We start from the raw sequence: 17,951 nt of genomic DNA, 5'->3' as shown, positions 1-17,951 counted from the left end.
ATACAATGATTAAATTATTAAATAAATATTGAGCATTTAAATGGGTAGGATGCTGGGTTTATGTACTCGAGGTAGCCCCAGGGTGTATAGAGTCAGTTGAAGGAAATAAACTTCAAAGGCTTTATAAAGTAAACAGCATCTACTTACATACCAAGTCTAATTTGTACCCTGATCTGAGAAGCAGGTCTTGATGATGCCTCTCTGTAGATGCAGTTTATTAGTGATTAGTGTTCATGTCTCATAAAGTTTTAAGATTTTATTTTTTGCTGGAATTCTATAAATTTAGACCCCTTTGGTAATTCACGCCATTCTCTTAATGTTCCTAAATTGTTTAGGTTTTATTGGCCCTTTCTTTTCCATAGCAGTAAACTGCTGACTGTGGACATGAAGAAGAGGGTGTGTATAAGGTCAAACCAATCCCTTTCAGCTTTCAGCTTTAAAGGGTTTAAAAATCATCTTGATTCAAAAGTTATAACCCTTTTAAAAAAATATGTAAAACACTTCTTGTCTTCCAGTCCCTGTAGTGAATGGATTCTGCAGTGGATGTATGAAGTGTGGTCCTTATACATGGCGTTCCTGCTGTCTGCCATTCCCACTGTGATAGCAGTTCTCTGACCTTACCACATGGCAAGGACTTCATAGATAGTTAATGAAAGCTAACCTGTTAATTGCACACACAGACTTAAGTTACTTGTGAATTTTATAAGACAGCTTATATATGCATCAATACCGCCATATGTCTGAAACAACTCTTTTTTTTATTGCAAAGGAATTTCAGAATCTTGTAAAATTATCTGTTTGCAGTGATGGGATAACTTATTCTGCCATGAGGTATTAGGGAAGAATTCCGGGGTGATATGGAATGGGGTTTCTGTCTGGATTGTGAAGGATGATAAAGAAAGGGGAGTTAAAGGGAGGGCAGGTATCCCACCATGCTGAGTACACAGCATGGGCAAAGACAGTCACATGACCAGAGTGATGGGTCCAGGGCACGACAGGCACAAATTGGTTGGGGTCACAGGATGCCAAACTTAGCATGCAATCTCGAAGGAAATGAGATGTTGCATGAGAGGTTTGAGGAGAGAAAGGGGAGAGGCCAACACAAGTCAGGTTTGTGCTTTAAGGTTATTTTGGGGTCTCTTTGGAAGATGGACTAAAGTGAGGGGTGCCACTGGGGCAGCGGGGGGCGGGGGACCAGCTAGGAATGTGAGAGAATGGTAGAGTAAAACAAATGAATTACAAAAGCTCTTTTACTTAGGAGGTTTGCTGGTGGGACATTTTGGATGGTAGTACTTTTGAGGGTATGGATCAAGATTGTCAGGGCCTAAGGAGAGCTATGGAGGAAGGAGAAGGGGCTTCTTTGCTTCTGTTTTTGAGTGGCTTGTGGGATATCCAGGTGAACTGTCTAAGCAAGAGCTGATAATTACTGTGTCTGCATCCTCGTGGCGGTAGAGGTCAAGGCTTGGATGTCATTGTAAGTAGCCACCTAGTTCTTGGGTGGCTCTCTGATGTTCTAAGAGGGTTTATACTGAGAAGACAAGGACAGGACAAGACCCTAGGACTGTAAAAATTGCAAGGTGAGTAGTGGAGGGAATGAGAAAAGGCTTCTCGGAAAGGCAGGAAAGCAGTTTGGAGGAACCAGCGTTTTGAAGGCATGTAGAATGAGAGAACTGTGGCCTCAGCCATGTTACTAGAGGCCACAGGCTTGCGCTGGGCTCCTCTGTGTCTTTCCTAATACCTATGACAACTACCAGCTTACAGCCTTTCTCCCAGGAATCTACACGCTCCCTGAAAACAGGCAAAATGTACTGGATCTTTGTGCCTCAGTCAGAGTCAGAAATGGCAGCTACATTTCATCCTATGTACCAAGTCTGGCTATTTCTGAGGCCAGAGTCTTCAGAGAAGCACATTTGAATCCATTAGTGGGTTCTGATGTGGATTCAGGATCCAAGGCCGATGGCAGCTTGCCAGGCATTTTTCCTTCTCTGTGTTAGGTACTTGTTCATTCATTATTCACTAGATGTTTACTGAGCGCCCAGCGTGTGCCAAGTACCGTGCCAGGTGCTCAATAAATGTTGATTGAATAAATGTTGAATGGTTAAAGGTTTCGATATCTTTTATACAGAATGGAAAAGGACCTCACATTGGGTGAGAACGCTGTGAGACTACATACAGCTCAGGCTAGCTCAGTGTGTTGTGTAGCTAATGTAGCTCTCCACATGTGTTGTGGTATAATGGTTAACACAAAATTTTGTTCATAGAATGGCAGCTGCTAATGATTGTAGTCGAACGGACTTTATAGTTCTGTAAGTATCTGACTAGTGGGCACTTGCATCTCTACATGACTACGGCAAGGAACACAGTTAGATGTTCTTGTAGCTCTTGGGTGAAGGAGGTCATGGGGCCACCTATTGTTTAACTGGTCGGCAGAGCAGAAGATAGAGCCCAGATTGGAACTCAGGCTGACCCTGCTTCAACTCTTGGAAATTATGTCTCAGGGTTATGGTGAAACCCCTCAGTAGCCGCAAGCAGAGCTGGCCGCACTAGGATTTTCCATGGAACTCCGTGGGCATCAGACAGAGGATTTAGGGTGGTGAAAGCCGCCTGGAAGGAAGGACAGAAGCCATCGGCTCCCAGAGGCACTGTGGGCTCCTAATTCATGATTATTTTTTTCTCTGTAGCTAATTTTTGTTAAGTATAGGAATTCCAGGAATCTTGCAGGAATTGGGGGAGACTGCTCTTTCCTGAAATATGAAACATCTGTTCCTGGTCTCCTCAGAACTCCACTGTCTGGGGCAAAAAAAAAAACAGGAGAAGGGTTGATATAAAACAGACGTTGCTTCAAACAATAAATCCCCCCCATTCATTAATGAGAAAATAAATTTAGGACCCAAGGTGTCAGGGTGTTCATGAGGCTTCTTTTAGCACTGGCTTTTTCTTTCTTGTTGTCCCCCTGAGAGAGAGAGAGAAGAGCTCAAGTCTCTGAGTGTGAAGGCTACTTTCTGTCATCCACCATGCTCCGCAATGTTAGGAGATTTTATCTATCTATCTATCTATCTATCTATCTATCTATCTATCTATCTAACCAGTATTTTCCTCTTATTAACTGTAGGCATGAACACTTAGGGAATAGGCAGGCAGACCACATGCGACATCTACAAACCATGTAGGCAAATTCCTGAAAGGATTGTCTGCATATCCTCACAGCCTTCTCTTCCTTCTCCTTGGAAGCTTATCATTTTCCCCCAATTCATCCTTCCCCCCAGCTCCTTACACACATGCCCTCATTGCAGGCTCCTCACACGCCCTGGATTCTCTAAGGCTCCCAGCTGTTCCAAGTGTCTAGGGACTATTCTTTGATTGCATCGGTGAGAGTCATGTGGGTTATGTGAGACCCTCCATAGTTCCTTGACTGGGTTTGGCAAGAGTCTGGGGTGGGGTAGGAAAAAGGAAGACACAGAGACCTGTCTCAATTTGATTATTGTATACTCTAAGAGCTAATCCAGTGCCTGATGCATATTAGGTACTCCATCTTTGTTCACTGAAACATATGAGCAACTAGAGGATCCTGGGAAGGAAAAGAAAGGGCAGCAGACAACCCTAGGGTATTTTCAGCAGAGAAAGATGCCCTGTGACTGGTAGGCTTCCAAACTGGTGGTGGAGACACTCTCTGCTCCGGAAACTCACTAAACTGATGCTTGGTGCAAGTTCATGGATACAAAGTTTAAGGGCCCAGCCTTCTTTCCCTGGACAGCTCCCTTTGTGAGATTTGGTCCTGAGGCTATGGCTGCCTCCTCCTCTGCCTTCTGTGTCCCTGTGTTCCTGCTCGGCACCATCTCTAATGAGCACACTTCGGCGCCAAGAACGCTCCCAGCCGTAGAGAAAAAAAGACTCAGGGGACTGCAATTGTGAGGGACAAGTAAGCTCTGAGCTTGGAGGGTGGTCCAGGGGGCCCTCCCTTGTCTTCTTTGAAGCATGGAGGGGCTGGTTCCAAGGCTCTGTGGGAAAGCCTTTTAAAGGATGGTGCACTTGGGCCATGGGGTACCATTCTACTTTAGTTGAGGGGTTCTTGTTTCCTTCTAAAGAAGATGTGGTGGGATTAACATAAAAACAGCAGTTAGCAGCTAGGAACCCAGTGGTCTGTATGGCTGCTTTCTTAATTGCCACTGAATTAAGCCCGGGAGGCTTGGGGATGGGTGGAGAGAGCTGTTTGGAGAGGTTAAGGTCCTTGTGGAGTGATGATAGGATTACAATTGGGTGGGAACAAGCTAGGGGAGTACCAGCAGAGCTACCCACAACAAGTTCCTTGCTGAGTCCCTCTGGTCTCTGACCTCAGTCAGGCCTGTCGTCCTCCTGGGTGATCACAAAAGTGGCATCTCCCTTGAGGAGGACTAGCTGGCTGGCCAAACCCGCCTGGCTCTCCTGCCAAAATTATGTGCGCACATTGGGCCTTGGAGGGCCTGTTTGAAATGTTCTTCTTCCCTTCAAGGCTGAGCTGGAAGATGAGGAAAGAGAGAAACGAGAAAAATCAAATTAAATGTGTGTCCGGCAAAATGAGTTGCGTCTCCAGTCAGGCTGGCTTCCATTAGTCTAGCTTTTTGTTTTCTGAACTTTCGCTCATCATAAATCCTTTCCCCTCTCCTTTTGTGCGTTAAAATTGCTTTTATTCTTTGTGCCAACACTTTGTCCTTTGGCTGGTCTGTGTCTCTCCTGGCTCCGTAACACACCCCATATTCTGTCCCCTGTCTCCTGATCAGAATCCCCCAGTCCTTCACTTTGAAACTTTTTTTTGATTTTTTTTTTTTTTAAATTTTCAGAATGTTGTTTCTTGTTATTGTTTTGTGGTTGGGGGTTCACTCTACCCTGTTTGAGGTGGGTCTGTCTTTCTAGCTTTGAACCAGGTTCCCATTTCTGTCTTTAAAATAAAATTGAGACCCTGCACATAGTTGCTGGGGCTCAGTCCCCACTCTGGTTGTCTGCTTTGGAAAGTCTCAAGAAATTGAAAAAATGCCCTGGACTTTCTTGTCCTTGAGTTAAGCATTCCTTTGCTTTGAGGTATGGCATAAAAATTACTTAGGAGAAACCAGGGGTGACATACCCCACAGGAAGTGGGGACCTGGGCTTGCCTGATTTCACAGACATGGGAGTCAGGGCCTGCACTGTGCCTGGCCTCCTGCTAATGTTTCTTGAGTCTCACTTCACCTCCAGCCAGAAGAGAGCTGACAGCCTACAACAATGGCCTCCTTTCTTCCAGCAGGGCCAGTGTTTTGATAGTGTCAGGTTACACCCCAGCCTCCCCCTGGCCCATTTATAAACCTGACACAGGCAACATGATGTCATGTTACTTTTTTCAGCATCTCAACGAGGGAATTTTTAACCCCCCAGGTCAGAAGAGTGATAGTTGATTTTTGCTGAAATGAACCATGGCGTGGTATAATATATGGGTTCTTAGTTCAAGATGGTGGAAGCGCTGGGCGGGGTTGAGGGGGGGGCGTGTCTTGATCACAACGGTGTGGGTGAAGAGTGAGGTGTTTTCTTTCTTGGACCTTTAGCTCACCGCCACCTACTGCTTGCAAATGCTGCCAGAGGGAGCCTTGAGAGCCGCCCCGATAGTGCTGTCTTGCTGGGATCCTGATTTCCAGCACATTGCCTCTGTGACTATAGGAGTTGTTCTGAACTGGGAGTGAAAGGAGCCCTGGGGTGTCTTGCCCTGTGGTGGGTCCAAGTAGCCCTGCAAGCAGTGCTTCTGGACTGTAGCCTCCTCATCCTCCCCTCGGTCAGCTGCCTGTGGCCTTTCTGTGGCCAGTACCCGTGACTATAAAAGAGCTCAGAATAGTGCCATGTCTAGGAACATTTGTTCCTTTTGAATCAAAAGGCAAAGGATATTCTACAATGAATGTCTGTATGGCGTTCACCAGGAGCACAAACATGGGGAAGGAAGAGACAAGAAATGTGATGGAACTTCCATCTCTGTGTGTGAGGGTCTTCCTTCCTGGAAGTGATCTTGTTATTAACAGTGTCTCATGAGAGTGGGTGAGCATGGGAGTGAGGAACTCTGGGGACGGAGTCTAGCTTCATTGTAGTCCTGACCTCGATATTAATTGGCTGATCAAATCTGGTGAGTTATTTGAACTCTCTCTGCCTGATGGGTTAGGTATGAGGAAGAAGAAAGACTTACCTTACAGGATTGCTGGGCAGATCAAATGTATCTAATATACACTGTGTGTTTACAGCAGTGCTTGGCACGTAGGGAATATCACATGAGATTTCCTTAAAGAAATCTTTCAGCCGGGCGGTGGTGGCGCACGCCTTTAATCCCAGCACTAGGGAGGCAGAGGCAGGGGAATCTTGGTGAATTTGAGGCCAGCCTGGTCTGCAGACAGAGCTCCAGGGCAGGCACCAAAAACTACACAGAGAAACCCTGTCTCGAAAAACAAAAGCAAACACAGTCAAATCTTTTAATGTACATCTATGTATATATAGATACAGATATATAGATAGTAGTTCAAGCATGTTGTCTCTTCCTACTTTAAAGAAATGCAAATGGGACAGGCAGTGGTGGCACATGCCTTTAATCCCAGCACTCAGGAGGCAGAGGCAGGCGGATCTTTGTGAGTTCGTGGCCAGCCTGGTCTACAGCGCGAGATCCAGGAAAGGCGCAAAGCTCCACAGAGAAACCCTGTCTGGAAAAACCAAAAAAAAAAAAAACAAGAAATGCAAATGGTAAAAAACAAAACAAAGAACCCAAACTACGCATGCTTTCTTTTTTTAAAAGTTTGTTTCTCAGCAGTGTGTATCCAAAAGATGTAGGTGGCCCTCATTCAAGCCTTATGCTTCACATTTTGATCCATAGTATTTTGTAACCATATGTGTAGGCAAGCCATTGGGGCCATCGCTTAGATAAGTATTTCAAACACGAGGCTGGACCGGATCCAAAAACCCAACTGCTTTGAACTCGGCCCTCTTCTGGGAGCAGGTCGCACCCTTTGTGGACTCTCAGCCTTCCGTGTCCTTTGCCTCGAATGCGTTCCCTCTGCTCCGTGCAGCCTGGCAAGCTGTGCTCCTTCAGCTACCAGCTCAAATGTCAAGGCTGCGGTAAAGCTATTCTTAACTCCCCCCCCCAACCCTCCCCTCCCCAGGATCATCCTAGGATCCCCAGAGCATGGTCTATGTGTCTGTCCTAAGGTGTGCACACTGTGTTCTTATGATCCGTGTGTGGGCGAGCTCCGACTCTCCCAGGGTGAGCACGGCTGTCAACACAGTGGCCTGTTACCTAGTTCATGCTGTGTGTGTGTGTGTTTCTCAACAAATAAACTAGTACACACGTTTGTTGAGCACACTGCGGATTTCCTCCTCCTGTTTCCATCTCCAGAGAAGGCAGGGAAGAAATGCAGAACTCAAACTTCACTTTAGGACTTGACAATTTTGACTGTAAGGCAAGATTTCCCTAAAGCACACTCCATTTAAGCCTAGGGACGGCCACAAGATGGGCTCTAAAGTATTCGGAACTCCCAGGGTGATCTCCAGAGGACCCGGGAGGCCTCAGTGTCTTGCTGGTAAAATAGGATCTGAATAGAACAGCACCCCCCCCATACCCCCCACGCCCTCATATACTCAAGATTCTGAGTGGGATGATTAATCTGAAGCCAAGCTTAGTGGATTCCATTCCCAGTAGCACACAGACAATTCTTTCATTCCTAGAGTTGAGGTGTTCCACATTGGGGGGGGTGTCCCCTCCTTTCTCTGTGTGTGTGTGTGTGTGTGTGTGTGTGTGTGTGTGTGTGTGTAAATATGTAAAAGCAGTGTGGAAGCTGATTGACTTTTACAGACCAGTGGTTCAATCCTTCTCCTTTTATAGTGTGATGTGACCTGACCAAGGACATACCTCCAATTATGGCAGAGGCTCAGGAGTCCAATGTGAGGGCACTGACTGCAGCTCTTTCCCTAAGTAGCTGTGATACCTGCTGTGCTCAGGGTTCATTGGCAGCTGGTCAGGCCGCAGACACCTCCCTTTGCTTCCTACTTGGACTCCCCCTCTTCCCCCCATCTCTCTTTCTTACTCCCTCCTCCCATGTCTGCCCCACCCCCATTCCCTCTGTCTCTGTTGACATGTGGCTTGGAGCATTGGCGGTATTCCTGCCTGGATCTTGATATCTGCCAACTGGCCGATGATGGCTCTGCGATCCCGCTTCCCTCTGCCTGTTCTCACCCTCTGAACTGTGGAGGCAGCTCATAAAACATGGGCTCCACACATTTTACAGCATTCAGCCCGGCTTCTCGCAGAACACATGGTAAGGACAAGCAGGTTTCCAGGGGCAGAGCCAACTGGAGGCTCGGGCTGGCTTTGGATGCCATGTCAGGTGGACTGGGAGCATCTCCTGCTCTGTCCTTCATTCGTGTGTAGAGAAGATGTCTCAACAGTTTCCATTTCTCGGGAGGTCAGAGGACATGTGTGGACACAATTCTTTCCAACTGGTAGTCCATTCCTGACTGTAAGAAAAACGTGTGAGGTGGAATCCTGTTCCTTTTATTGGCCAGCAAGTGTTACCTTGGTCTTGCTGAATGTGATGTTTCTGTTTCTCCATCATTCATATAACCACAAAGATCTTTTGAAACACGGAATGTACTATCTTTGTCTCTAGTGCAGGTTTCTTCATGCAAGTAGATAGAAGAGTATTAAAGCTGTGACTGTATTTTCTATACCAACCTTCCTTTCTTTTGAGTGAGGAATTTGGTTCAGGAGTCTGATCCCTGACCTTATGTGGCCTCGGTCCCCAACAGATGCCAAGTGCTCAGTTTCCAACTTTCTAAATGTTAGGTACCAAATTGACCTTTCTGTGATCAATTTGTTTAATCCAGTGTTATTAAGAGCCAGCTGTTCCAGCATTGATTGGATCGATGTGGTGGCCCTGCAAAGCAGTCACTAGACATAGCCAAAGTAACTAGACTAACTTGTGTGTGTGTGTGTGTGTGTGTGTGTGTGTGTGTGTGTGTGTGTGTGTGTGTGTGTGTGTTCTGGGTGAGGACTCTTCATTTTAACAGCATTGAATTGTGTGCATCACAACTAAATAAAGCCCAAGAGACAGTTACAGACAGCCTGTCACCAGTGGAGAGGGGTGAAGTGGGAGAGAGAGGGCGAGAGGGGGTGTCTACAGGACTCCATGATCATAACATTATTGGCTTTGGGATTTGGCTACCCTGGGCTCCATACTCCTGGAAGAGTCTTGGAGGTTAAGAGCCGGGCATATGGGGAGGCAAAGTGTATGGGTCTTGGTGGCTTAGGTACCTTGAGGTGGTCACCATGACAATCTCCAAAGATGACAACCCAGGGGTTGGAATGGAGAAGACGGCCTCTGACTCTTTCCATACAGGCCTATGGTACTGCTGCTGGGAGTCTCCCACTAGCCTTCAAAGGACTGCCCTACAGTTCTGGGGCTGCTTCTGTGTATGAACAGGTCTGGCAGTCTCTGGTGTGCCAGAAGTGCCAAGGGTGTAAGGCATACCATTCTTGCCTGTGTCCTTTTGGTCCTCTGGGGTTATCGCCTGCGTTTCCTGAGGTTTTTTTATACCTCCAGGGCCTCCCCTCCACTCTTCATCTGCCTCCTCTGATGTGTGGCCTGAAACCCCATTTTCTGATCTGTAGTTTGGTTCTGACAGGAAAAACTAGGCCACATAATAATACCTTGCAAGGATTAAGTGCTGTGTTGGGTGTATCTCCCCTGAGACATGTATTCCTGGGAGTGTACCAGTAAATTGAGTTTAGTTAGCTGAATCATGTTTTACAGAGATTGAAGTTCTTAACTTAGAAATCTCTTCTAAGGACGGAAACCTGACCAAGGTCGTCTCAGTCTCACACTGAGATTTTCAGTGAAGATTTAAGAAGCATGTGGTACCCCCCACTCTTTCTCTCATGAATTACAAAATAAAAACAATATAAGAGAAAAAAATTAAAATTTTGCTAATACTAGCAAAGGAGTATTATATTCTTGATGATCCAATTCCTTTAAATGTAGCAACATAGTCAGGCCTGGTGCACAGACTGGTAATCCTTGCTACGTGGGAGGCTGAGGCAGGGGGATTGCTAAATTCAAGGATTACCTGTGCTATACAGCAAAGGTTTGTTTTGGTAGCTCAGCAAGATCTTTTCTCAAAATACCAAACCAAAAGAAGACTGGGAATGTAAATCAGTGAGAGAAAGTTTTAGGAAATGCATGGAAGACCCTGAAATCCAATTTACAATTAAAAAATAAGTAAGTAAACAAGTAAATAAATGGGTACTTATTAGTATTACTTGCTCCTTATCATGTGGTAGGCACAGTGCTAAACTCACTGACATGGGTCATTTCCCAGAATTCTCATCAAGACCTTTTGAGGAATGGTTCAAATAAGGAATCTGTTCAAGACCGTATAGCTATTAAGGGATGGACCTGGAATTTGGTTCTCTTGGAGACTGACTCCCAAGACCATCGTTATAAAACCTCCCTTGTCTACCTCTCTTGATAGGATAAAATAGTGCATCTTCATTAAAATTTCTCCTTAAACACGGAAGCTAGAGTCCATTGGTTATGCGATAGGATGTTACATTTCTAGTTCCCTTTGAGATGGTAACTAAGGCCCTCCTCTGTGGCTCCTGAGCTCACTTGGGTAGAACTAATGAGAACAAGGTGATGAGGTCCCGCCCCCTTAGGAGTCTGTTCGATGGACTGAGATTCAAGGCCACAAAATTAACCTTTCACCTTGGCCAGCTGCCTCACAAACACATGCTGCTGCTTATCAGAGGGAATAAGGAGGACATTGTGGCTAGAATGCTAGAGCCACATTTCCAGCTCCCCCCAAGACCTTGACCAGGGGTTCAATGACATTAACTTTCCAATTTGAAACTAGACATTATTGCCATTAAAAAAATAACTTTAAATACCATTTACTTGAGGGGTGTGTGTGTGTGTATAGTTTTTGTGTGAAAGGAGAGAGCATTGTCAAGTGAGTTTGTGAATTAACGAGTTTTCTTAACCACAACTTTCCCTGAATGTTAATATGTTAATATCGCCAAGATTATCAGTATTAGTATTATTAATGTTGTTAATATATTGTAAATCTCCCAGAAGGCTGTGGTATTATAGCAGCATATTTCAGAATTTATTTGACCTGAGGACCTGCCCCCTTTTCTATGATCCTAGAAACATACTTTAGAAAAGATTGTGTTTAAGTGTGCCATCATACCTCCATGCTGACTCCCGGAGCCCCTGGCCCTTCCACAGTATCCAATCTCTGAGGATGCTCAAGCTGTTTTTACTTAATGACATACGTATTTGCATATAACTATATGTTCACTCTCATATACTTTAAATAATCTCAATTTTGCTATACCGAAAAAGGAAAAACCGGATGAAGATGCCATATATATTGATAGTTGATTGTATTATTTAGAAAGCAATGACCAACAGACAAACCACAACAAACAAAAGCAAAAAACTGGGTATTTGGCAGACACAATTTCCTTTTAAATATTTTCAATCTGTGGTTGATAATTCGGTTAAGAGTCTGCAAATGTGGATGGCCAACTGTATTTGTTTTGTTCTAGTTACATTAAATATCAGTGATAGAGCTGCCTTTCACGTGGTGAGAAAGTTATAGAGTTCACATTTCTGTACGTGTGTGTGTGTGTGTGTGTGTGTGTGTGTGTGTGTGTGTGTGTGTCTGCTTTCAGCAGCTTGTTTTTTACCACCTAAGTGCTTTGGCATCTCTTGTTTTCTTTTTTTTTTTCTGTCCTAATTTTTAATCAGAATTCTGTGGCTGGCCATAGTACACTTGTCGAGAAAGTGATGGATCCTACAAGGACTAGAACCCAGGTCTTGCAGCTCTGGCCCATTTCTCCTTCTGGCAGACTATGCTGCCTCCCAGTGGACAGAGCGCTTGCTGGGAGCAGGAATCTTAGTGCTTTGATTTTTCTTAGGCTGGCCTTTGTGAGGTGAACTGTGGTCATTTCCTTCCATTCTTGTCCATTTAAAAAGTGACCTTGTCTTAACTCTCTGAGAAAGATTATCCCCCCAGAGCCCTCCAAAAAGAGTTGACTGTATTACTAACAAACATTAAGAGCATTCCTTGTAGGGTGGGTTTTAAGAACAGACTCTAAGTTGACTTTCCAACAGAGATTGGACTCCCATTAGGAGCGGGAGAAACTCCGCCCTTTCTTGAGACCACTGACGGCCGGAAAAGGTTCAGATGCACTTGAACCTTGGAAAGAACTGTCTCCTGCCTTACTGCACACTTCTTCTCTTATTTCTCTTCCATTCCATAGATCCACTGTCAATTCTGGTGATCTTATAATTTGGAAAATAAATGAAAGAATGGGGGGGGGTAAATTTTTACTTTCTCTTTTCTTGAAAAACTATACCCAAGTGAGCAACCTGCGTGCTCTATCCCTCAGTAATACTTAGATGCTACTCCAAAGAACATCAGTGCTGCCAGATTCAGCTGGGGTTTTTAACCCAGCTCTGCCTCAGTAACCCTTTCACTGCCTGAAGAATTCATCGTAATGAAATAAGCACACTAGGAACTCCTTGGTCTTTTACATCTCTAACATTTATAAAGTGCGGAGTCTGCCGAGGAGAAAGCAGGTGGGTTCCAGCAGTCAGCTGAATGGGTGTTGGTTATGTTACAAACTCTAGGTGCCCCGATTAGCCCCAACTGCAGATTTCTATTATTCCTCATCCATTTTTGAAAGCTACCTAATTATGAATATTTAATGTTCTGGCTTTTAACACAAGACACTTTTAATTGGCCATCGGTTTGTGTTTAGCTCCTAGGTATCTCTACTGGGGTTCAAATGAAATGGAGAGGTAGTCAGCAGGAAAAGAGGGGAAAGGGTAAAATGATCAAGGATAATTAAGTGGAAACAGGGAAAGTTAGGGTTAGGCCAGGGCTAGAGAAAGAAGTGAACTCATGGGAACCTGGGTAGCTTTTGGCCTCACCGCCAGATTGTATTTGGTGCTGACCCCCTGAGAAGCACATTTAACTCTCTCCCTGACTTGGTACATAGGTACACTTGATGACTTCTACCAGCACCATCAGCGTCTTGACTCCTCCATGTTCCCCAAATCAGAGCCAAACAGCGGGCGGGGGTGTGGGGCTCTCACTGCACAAACTTGGCACGGAGAAAAAGACTGTTAAGTGGAGGCTAATTGGAAGCCGCCCCAAACTGTACTCTGTCAGAGCTATTTACAGTATCTTTCAAGCAGCAACTTACTGGGTCTTCTGCTCCAGGGGCAATGAGTGTGGGGAATCAGAGGACAGTGCTCAAGGGGTGGGTGATGTCTTGAAGGATCAGCTGCTTAGGACCGGGTCGTGGTACTCTGTGAAGCTCTTGACACATAGACTCCTCCTTGGTCTTCATCCTTGGTATGAATTCTCAGTGCTCCCTTTTTTTTTTTTTTTTTTTTTTTTTTGGTTTTTCGAGACAGGGTTTCTCTGTGTAGCTTTGTGCCTTTCCTGGAACTCACTTGGTAGCCCAGGCTGGCCTCGAACTCACAAAGATCCGCCTGGCTCTGCCTCCCGAGTGCTGGGATTAAAGGCGTGCGCCACCACTGCCCGGCTCAGTGCTCCCTTTTATGGAAAGAACAGTTCACCTCTTATTTATGACACATCCTTTCCTAGTCTCCTGTAAGCCATGCCCTCCCTCTAGAGAGGCACTTGGATGCACATTCTCTGTCCATGTCATTCCCATCAGCTGAGGGACTACCAGAAGGTGATCCATGGGTCTTCTAGTCGGTCCCAGTTTAAACAAAACAACCTTGCCTGGGACCCAAAGTAGAGCATGGAAGTTTTCTCACCTAGAAAAAATGATATTGTTGGGATCTGGGATGCCTCTGTGAAAGCTCTGTAGCACTGGGCTTTTCAGCCTGTGCTGTGTACCAGTCCTTCCCTCCGACTCCATAGACATTATTTTAAGCTTCCCTTGTGTGTCCGTTTTTAAGTTACAGGTCTCTCTCCTCTTTTACTGAGACAGGTTCTCACGGTGTATACCTGACTGGCCTAGAACTCACTGTGTAGACTAGCCTGGTCTCAAACTCACAAAGATCCATCCATCTCCTCTATTCTCTGAGTGCTGGGATTAAAGGCATCTATCACCACACCCAGCCAGATCGCTTTTTAAAACATTTAAAAACTTTCTTTTATTTATCATTTTGTGTGTGCATGTGAGTGTAGGTGCACACATGCCACCATATATATGGCACATGTGAAGATCAGTGGATAACTTTTTGAAATGCGTTCTCTCCTTCCGCACTGGGATCCAGGAGTCACACTCGGAAGGTCAGGTTGGCATAACAAGTGCTTTTACCCACTGACTGAGCTATTTCCCTGACCCAGCCTGAAGAGGTCACTTTGTCCCAATCCATGAGGTAGTATAAGGTTGTCTTTTCTATCGGTAACTGCGTCCTGGATTATCTCCATCCATTCTACCATGGGCTGGTTGAGAACAGTGCAGTGAGGGTGGACAAGGGGGAGAGAGAATCAGGCTCATAACACTTACAGAAGTGCGGATTGAACCACCACTGTAGCTCAGAGAGGTAGGGGTGTCTCTACCTCCGCTTCTGCTCCTCAACAAGAAGAGAAACTACCTTAAAAAAGATCTAAATAGAATATCGCTGTTTTTTACAGATGTTGAGTTTGGGATCATCACCACAGGGATGCGCGGTTAAAGTTTACTTTTGTTTCATTTCTAAGTCAGAGTTTGTGAAATAAACATGGTGAAGACCGGCCAGTTCTCACAGAGAACACAAGCTGCTTTAGGAAAGTAGCTGCATTCAGATCCTTCAAAAACACCCGTTGTAAAGATCCATACTGCACGGACCCAGGGCACTTGTTTAAAGTGGATCTCAGAGATGCCGTTTTGAGGCTATTGTTAGTGTTGTTCTACTGAGTTCTGAGTTTTTGCATGCTTCCAAGTGCTAGGAAATTCTACCAGTTTTTATGTAACCCGACCAGCTAAGCCTTTTGTTTGTATGGGTTCATATGCTTGCGTGCAGGTATCATTTATGGATGAATACACGTGTGCACTTGTCTCTTCTTCCTGTCCCACCACCTTGCCCACCAACATGAGTTAGGGTAACGTCTCTCACTGCATCCCCATTGTTGAAAGATGTCTCTGGTTCAGGGTGGGATATTGTATGTGTGATTACTTTTGTCATTACCAACTTAAGGTTTTGAGATTAAATATTTTTCCCAGTTTTTTTTTTAATCCTTTCTCTTTGTATTTTGCTTTTTCTTTCTTTTCTCCAATGGGAGAATTAGTTTCTTGGAACCCATGATGAACTTCATCTGTCTAATAGGGGCGAGAAAGCTTTGCAAGAGACCGCTGTTAGATGCTCTGTGGGGCTGGGCTGTGGGGTATACCCTAGCTTCTTGCAGGTTGTGCTATAGGGGCTTAGCTGCCCATCCCACCTGCCATCTGGATGGAAATGATGAAACAAGACCATCTTTTCTGGTGCCCATTCTCTCTTCTTGCCGTGATGCATCCCATTCAGAGTTCAGAGTTCACCTTAGGTCTTGGGAATTTCTTAACCCCTTGAGAAAGGGGTGGGGAGCATACCTGATCAGAACAGGTTCTGTGGCTCTGGACTACAAGAATTCTACTTGGGGTTCACAGAGGATGTCTCCTGATTCTGCTAATAGAGAAAGCATTTGGGTTGATGTTTTCTGCCATTAACCTCCATACATGTTCCCTAAGAATGAGAGGTCAGTTCCTCCCACCAACTCTTATCCAGAGAAACAACTGTGGTTCATCCTCCCTGGTGGCATAGCCTGAACACATCAAGTCATAGTTTACTTACCATAGGACCACTCATTCAGATATTAATTGGGCTGCACATTCTGGGGGAAAACTTCCGTTTATGGGGCCACCTAAGTTTACTAAGCCTGTCTTCTGTGACATTACTAGCTTTGATGTTTACATTTGCTTGAGTAGATTTTCCTTTCCCTGTGGACAGACTTGGGAGGCAAGGCTGGCCTGGAACGGCTCTCCAGGTAGGAGAAGACATTAGATTAGGAAGATCTGGCTTCACATAGTGGGTGGCTAGACGCCAGTGTCCAGTGGGCTTTTTGCTGGCCATTCCAGGAGAGCCACGCCCTTTTCTTTCTATGCCGCTCTGTGAGGCCATTGGGTTCTTGCAACTATCTGCATGAGATTCTCAGTCTTGGAGGCTAGCCTAGAATAGCTTTGTTGGGAAAACTGGTCAGATTTTAAACTCTCAAGTTCACAGTTGATCTTCTCACATAGACTGAGCACCATTCCCCTGCTCGTTTCTGGGGCTGCTCTCGTGAGCCCTCAGCCTGTGTAACCAAGGGACTGCACACTGGGACCGAGTGCTTCCTTGTGCACGGTGTGTACATGCGATGAAGTCATCTCTCCTGACTCCTTCAAATCCCCCACCCATCATAAGTTCACAACTAGACCAAACCAAATCCTTCATTCTCTTCCTGTCCCATGAATCCTATCAGCCACAGCTCGAAACATTTCCATGAATTAGGTAATACAGTCTTAGGTGATAATTCGAAACCACAGTCCTCAGTCTACATTCCTGGTGGATACTCACATGTGCCTGGCACTGTATGTAATGTGCATATGTAAAGTTGCTGTCTTGTTCTATTTCTTTAATGGCCTCCCTCTTCTCTTTGTACTTATGTGCCCATGATCTCTGGAGGAGGTAAGTCCTGTCCCATTACACACATCACCATCATCAGTGACACACACACACACACCACGAGAGAGAGAGAGAGAGAGAGAGAGAGAGAGAGAGAGAGAGAGAGAGAGAGAGAGAGAGAGAGAGAGAGAGAATCGGGGGAGAGGTCTCAGAGACAATGTTAATGAAGGCCCTCTTGAGGACTAGAAGAAAGTTACCCCGAGTAGTTTTAATAGCATGCAGTAGTGACTGCCTGTAGACTCCTGGAGCTGGGAATGAAGAGGAGGTAGGCCAGGATTGGAGGACCTGTGTTCATCCACGATTTAAGTCTCTGGAAAGATTTCTCTATGTCATTTTCTTCTTGTCAACTTTCCTCTTGTTCTTCTGCTTGGGCAAGGTGAGAGCCTTCTAGGCTCCAGGTCCTTTAAAGGTAGGAAGAAGACTTAGGATCCACCTTTATGCCAAGCTCCCATGTAGATTTCAGCATCATTGGCTTGCTGATGCCCGCTCGGAGTGGAATGCTACAGATTTTGTTCATTATTTCCGTGTTTACCTTTGTCCGGTCACTCTCTGTACCTTCGTGGCATGGAGTATTGGTGCCTCTGTGTTTCCCCACTTCTCCATGCCTCTTGGTTCCTGCTGAGCCCGCCTTGTGCTTTCATTACTCCGTTAACAAACTCGAGTCGTGCCTAACGAGGACGCCTCATACGTTATGCTAATGATCAAGAGACATGTTAATGATATTTTAGAAGCCTAATTAGTGGAATATATAACTATATGCAATTTGGTAATGGACTGTGACAACAAGTTGTTAAAAGGGGACTTGACAAATCCAGTTGCATGTGGCCTCAGACAAACAGGAGCTCAGAATGGATGAGTGGAAATCAGACAGTAAGGTAGAAGGAGGAGGTGTGGATTGGGGGTGTGAATGCCCACGTGTACATTTAGGCAGGGGTCAGTCTTTCTTATGGGTAACGTCTTTTTCTTATCATCGTTCCACTGTCCTAAAACCACAAGGCTGTCTGTATCCAAAGAATTTATTTCCCAATGTTTCTTAAGCAATTGCTTTCCTTCCCATTGATCATACTCATGTATCTTTGTTCGAAATGTTATTTTGATTATGTTATTCCCCACAATATCCATACTTGTGATTTGCAGTAGAAGATGTACATGCAAAAGATAGGTTCTTGTGCCAGAAGGAGATTTTATTGTGTTATAAACCAACCATCAAGACTGTGTGAACCGGGAACTATTCAGTATTGTGTCTATCAA

General features: G+C 45.2%; 1 protein-coding gene across 7 annotated transcripts in view; it reads left to right on the top strand.

Annotated features, from left to right (window-relative positions):
* Pbx1 (PBX homeobox 1) overlaps positions 1-17,951 on the top strand; it is a 313,516-nt gene that overhangs the window by 44,627 nt on the left and 250,938 nt on the right. The window contains exon 1 of one of the 7 annotated variants that reach the window (XM_052737518.1): positions 8,225-8,291. The exons of the other annotated variants lie outside the window; for them this stretch is intronic. Coding sequence (XP_052593478.1) covers positions 8,240-8,291 — 52 coding nt within the window. The 5' untranslated portion in view covers positions 8,225-8,239. Of the gene's footprint in view, positions 1-8,224; positions 8,292-17,951 lie in introns of those variants that run through there. 7 annotated transcript variants of the gene reach the window in all.

This window comes from Peromyscus californicus, unplaced genomic scaffold, assembly GCF_007827085.1.
Source record: "Peromyscus californicus insignis strain IS unplaced genomic scaffold, ASM782708v3 Scaffold_14__1_contigs__length_90479793_seg_2, whole genome shotgun sequence".
NCBI lineage: Eukaryota > Metazoa > Chordata > Mammalia > Rodentia > Cricetidae > Peromyscus > Peromyscus californicus.
The sequence above is the reverse complement of the archived record's forward strand: the minus strand, read 5'-3'. Positions and strand labels throughout refer to the sequence as shown.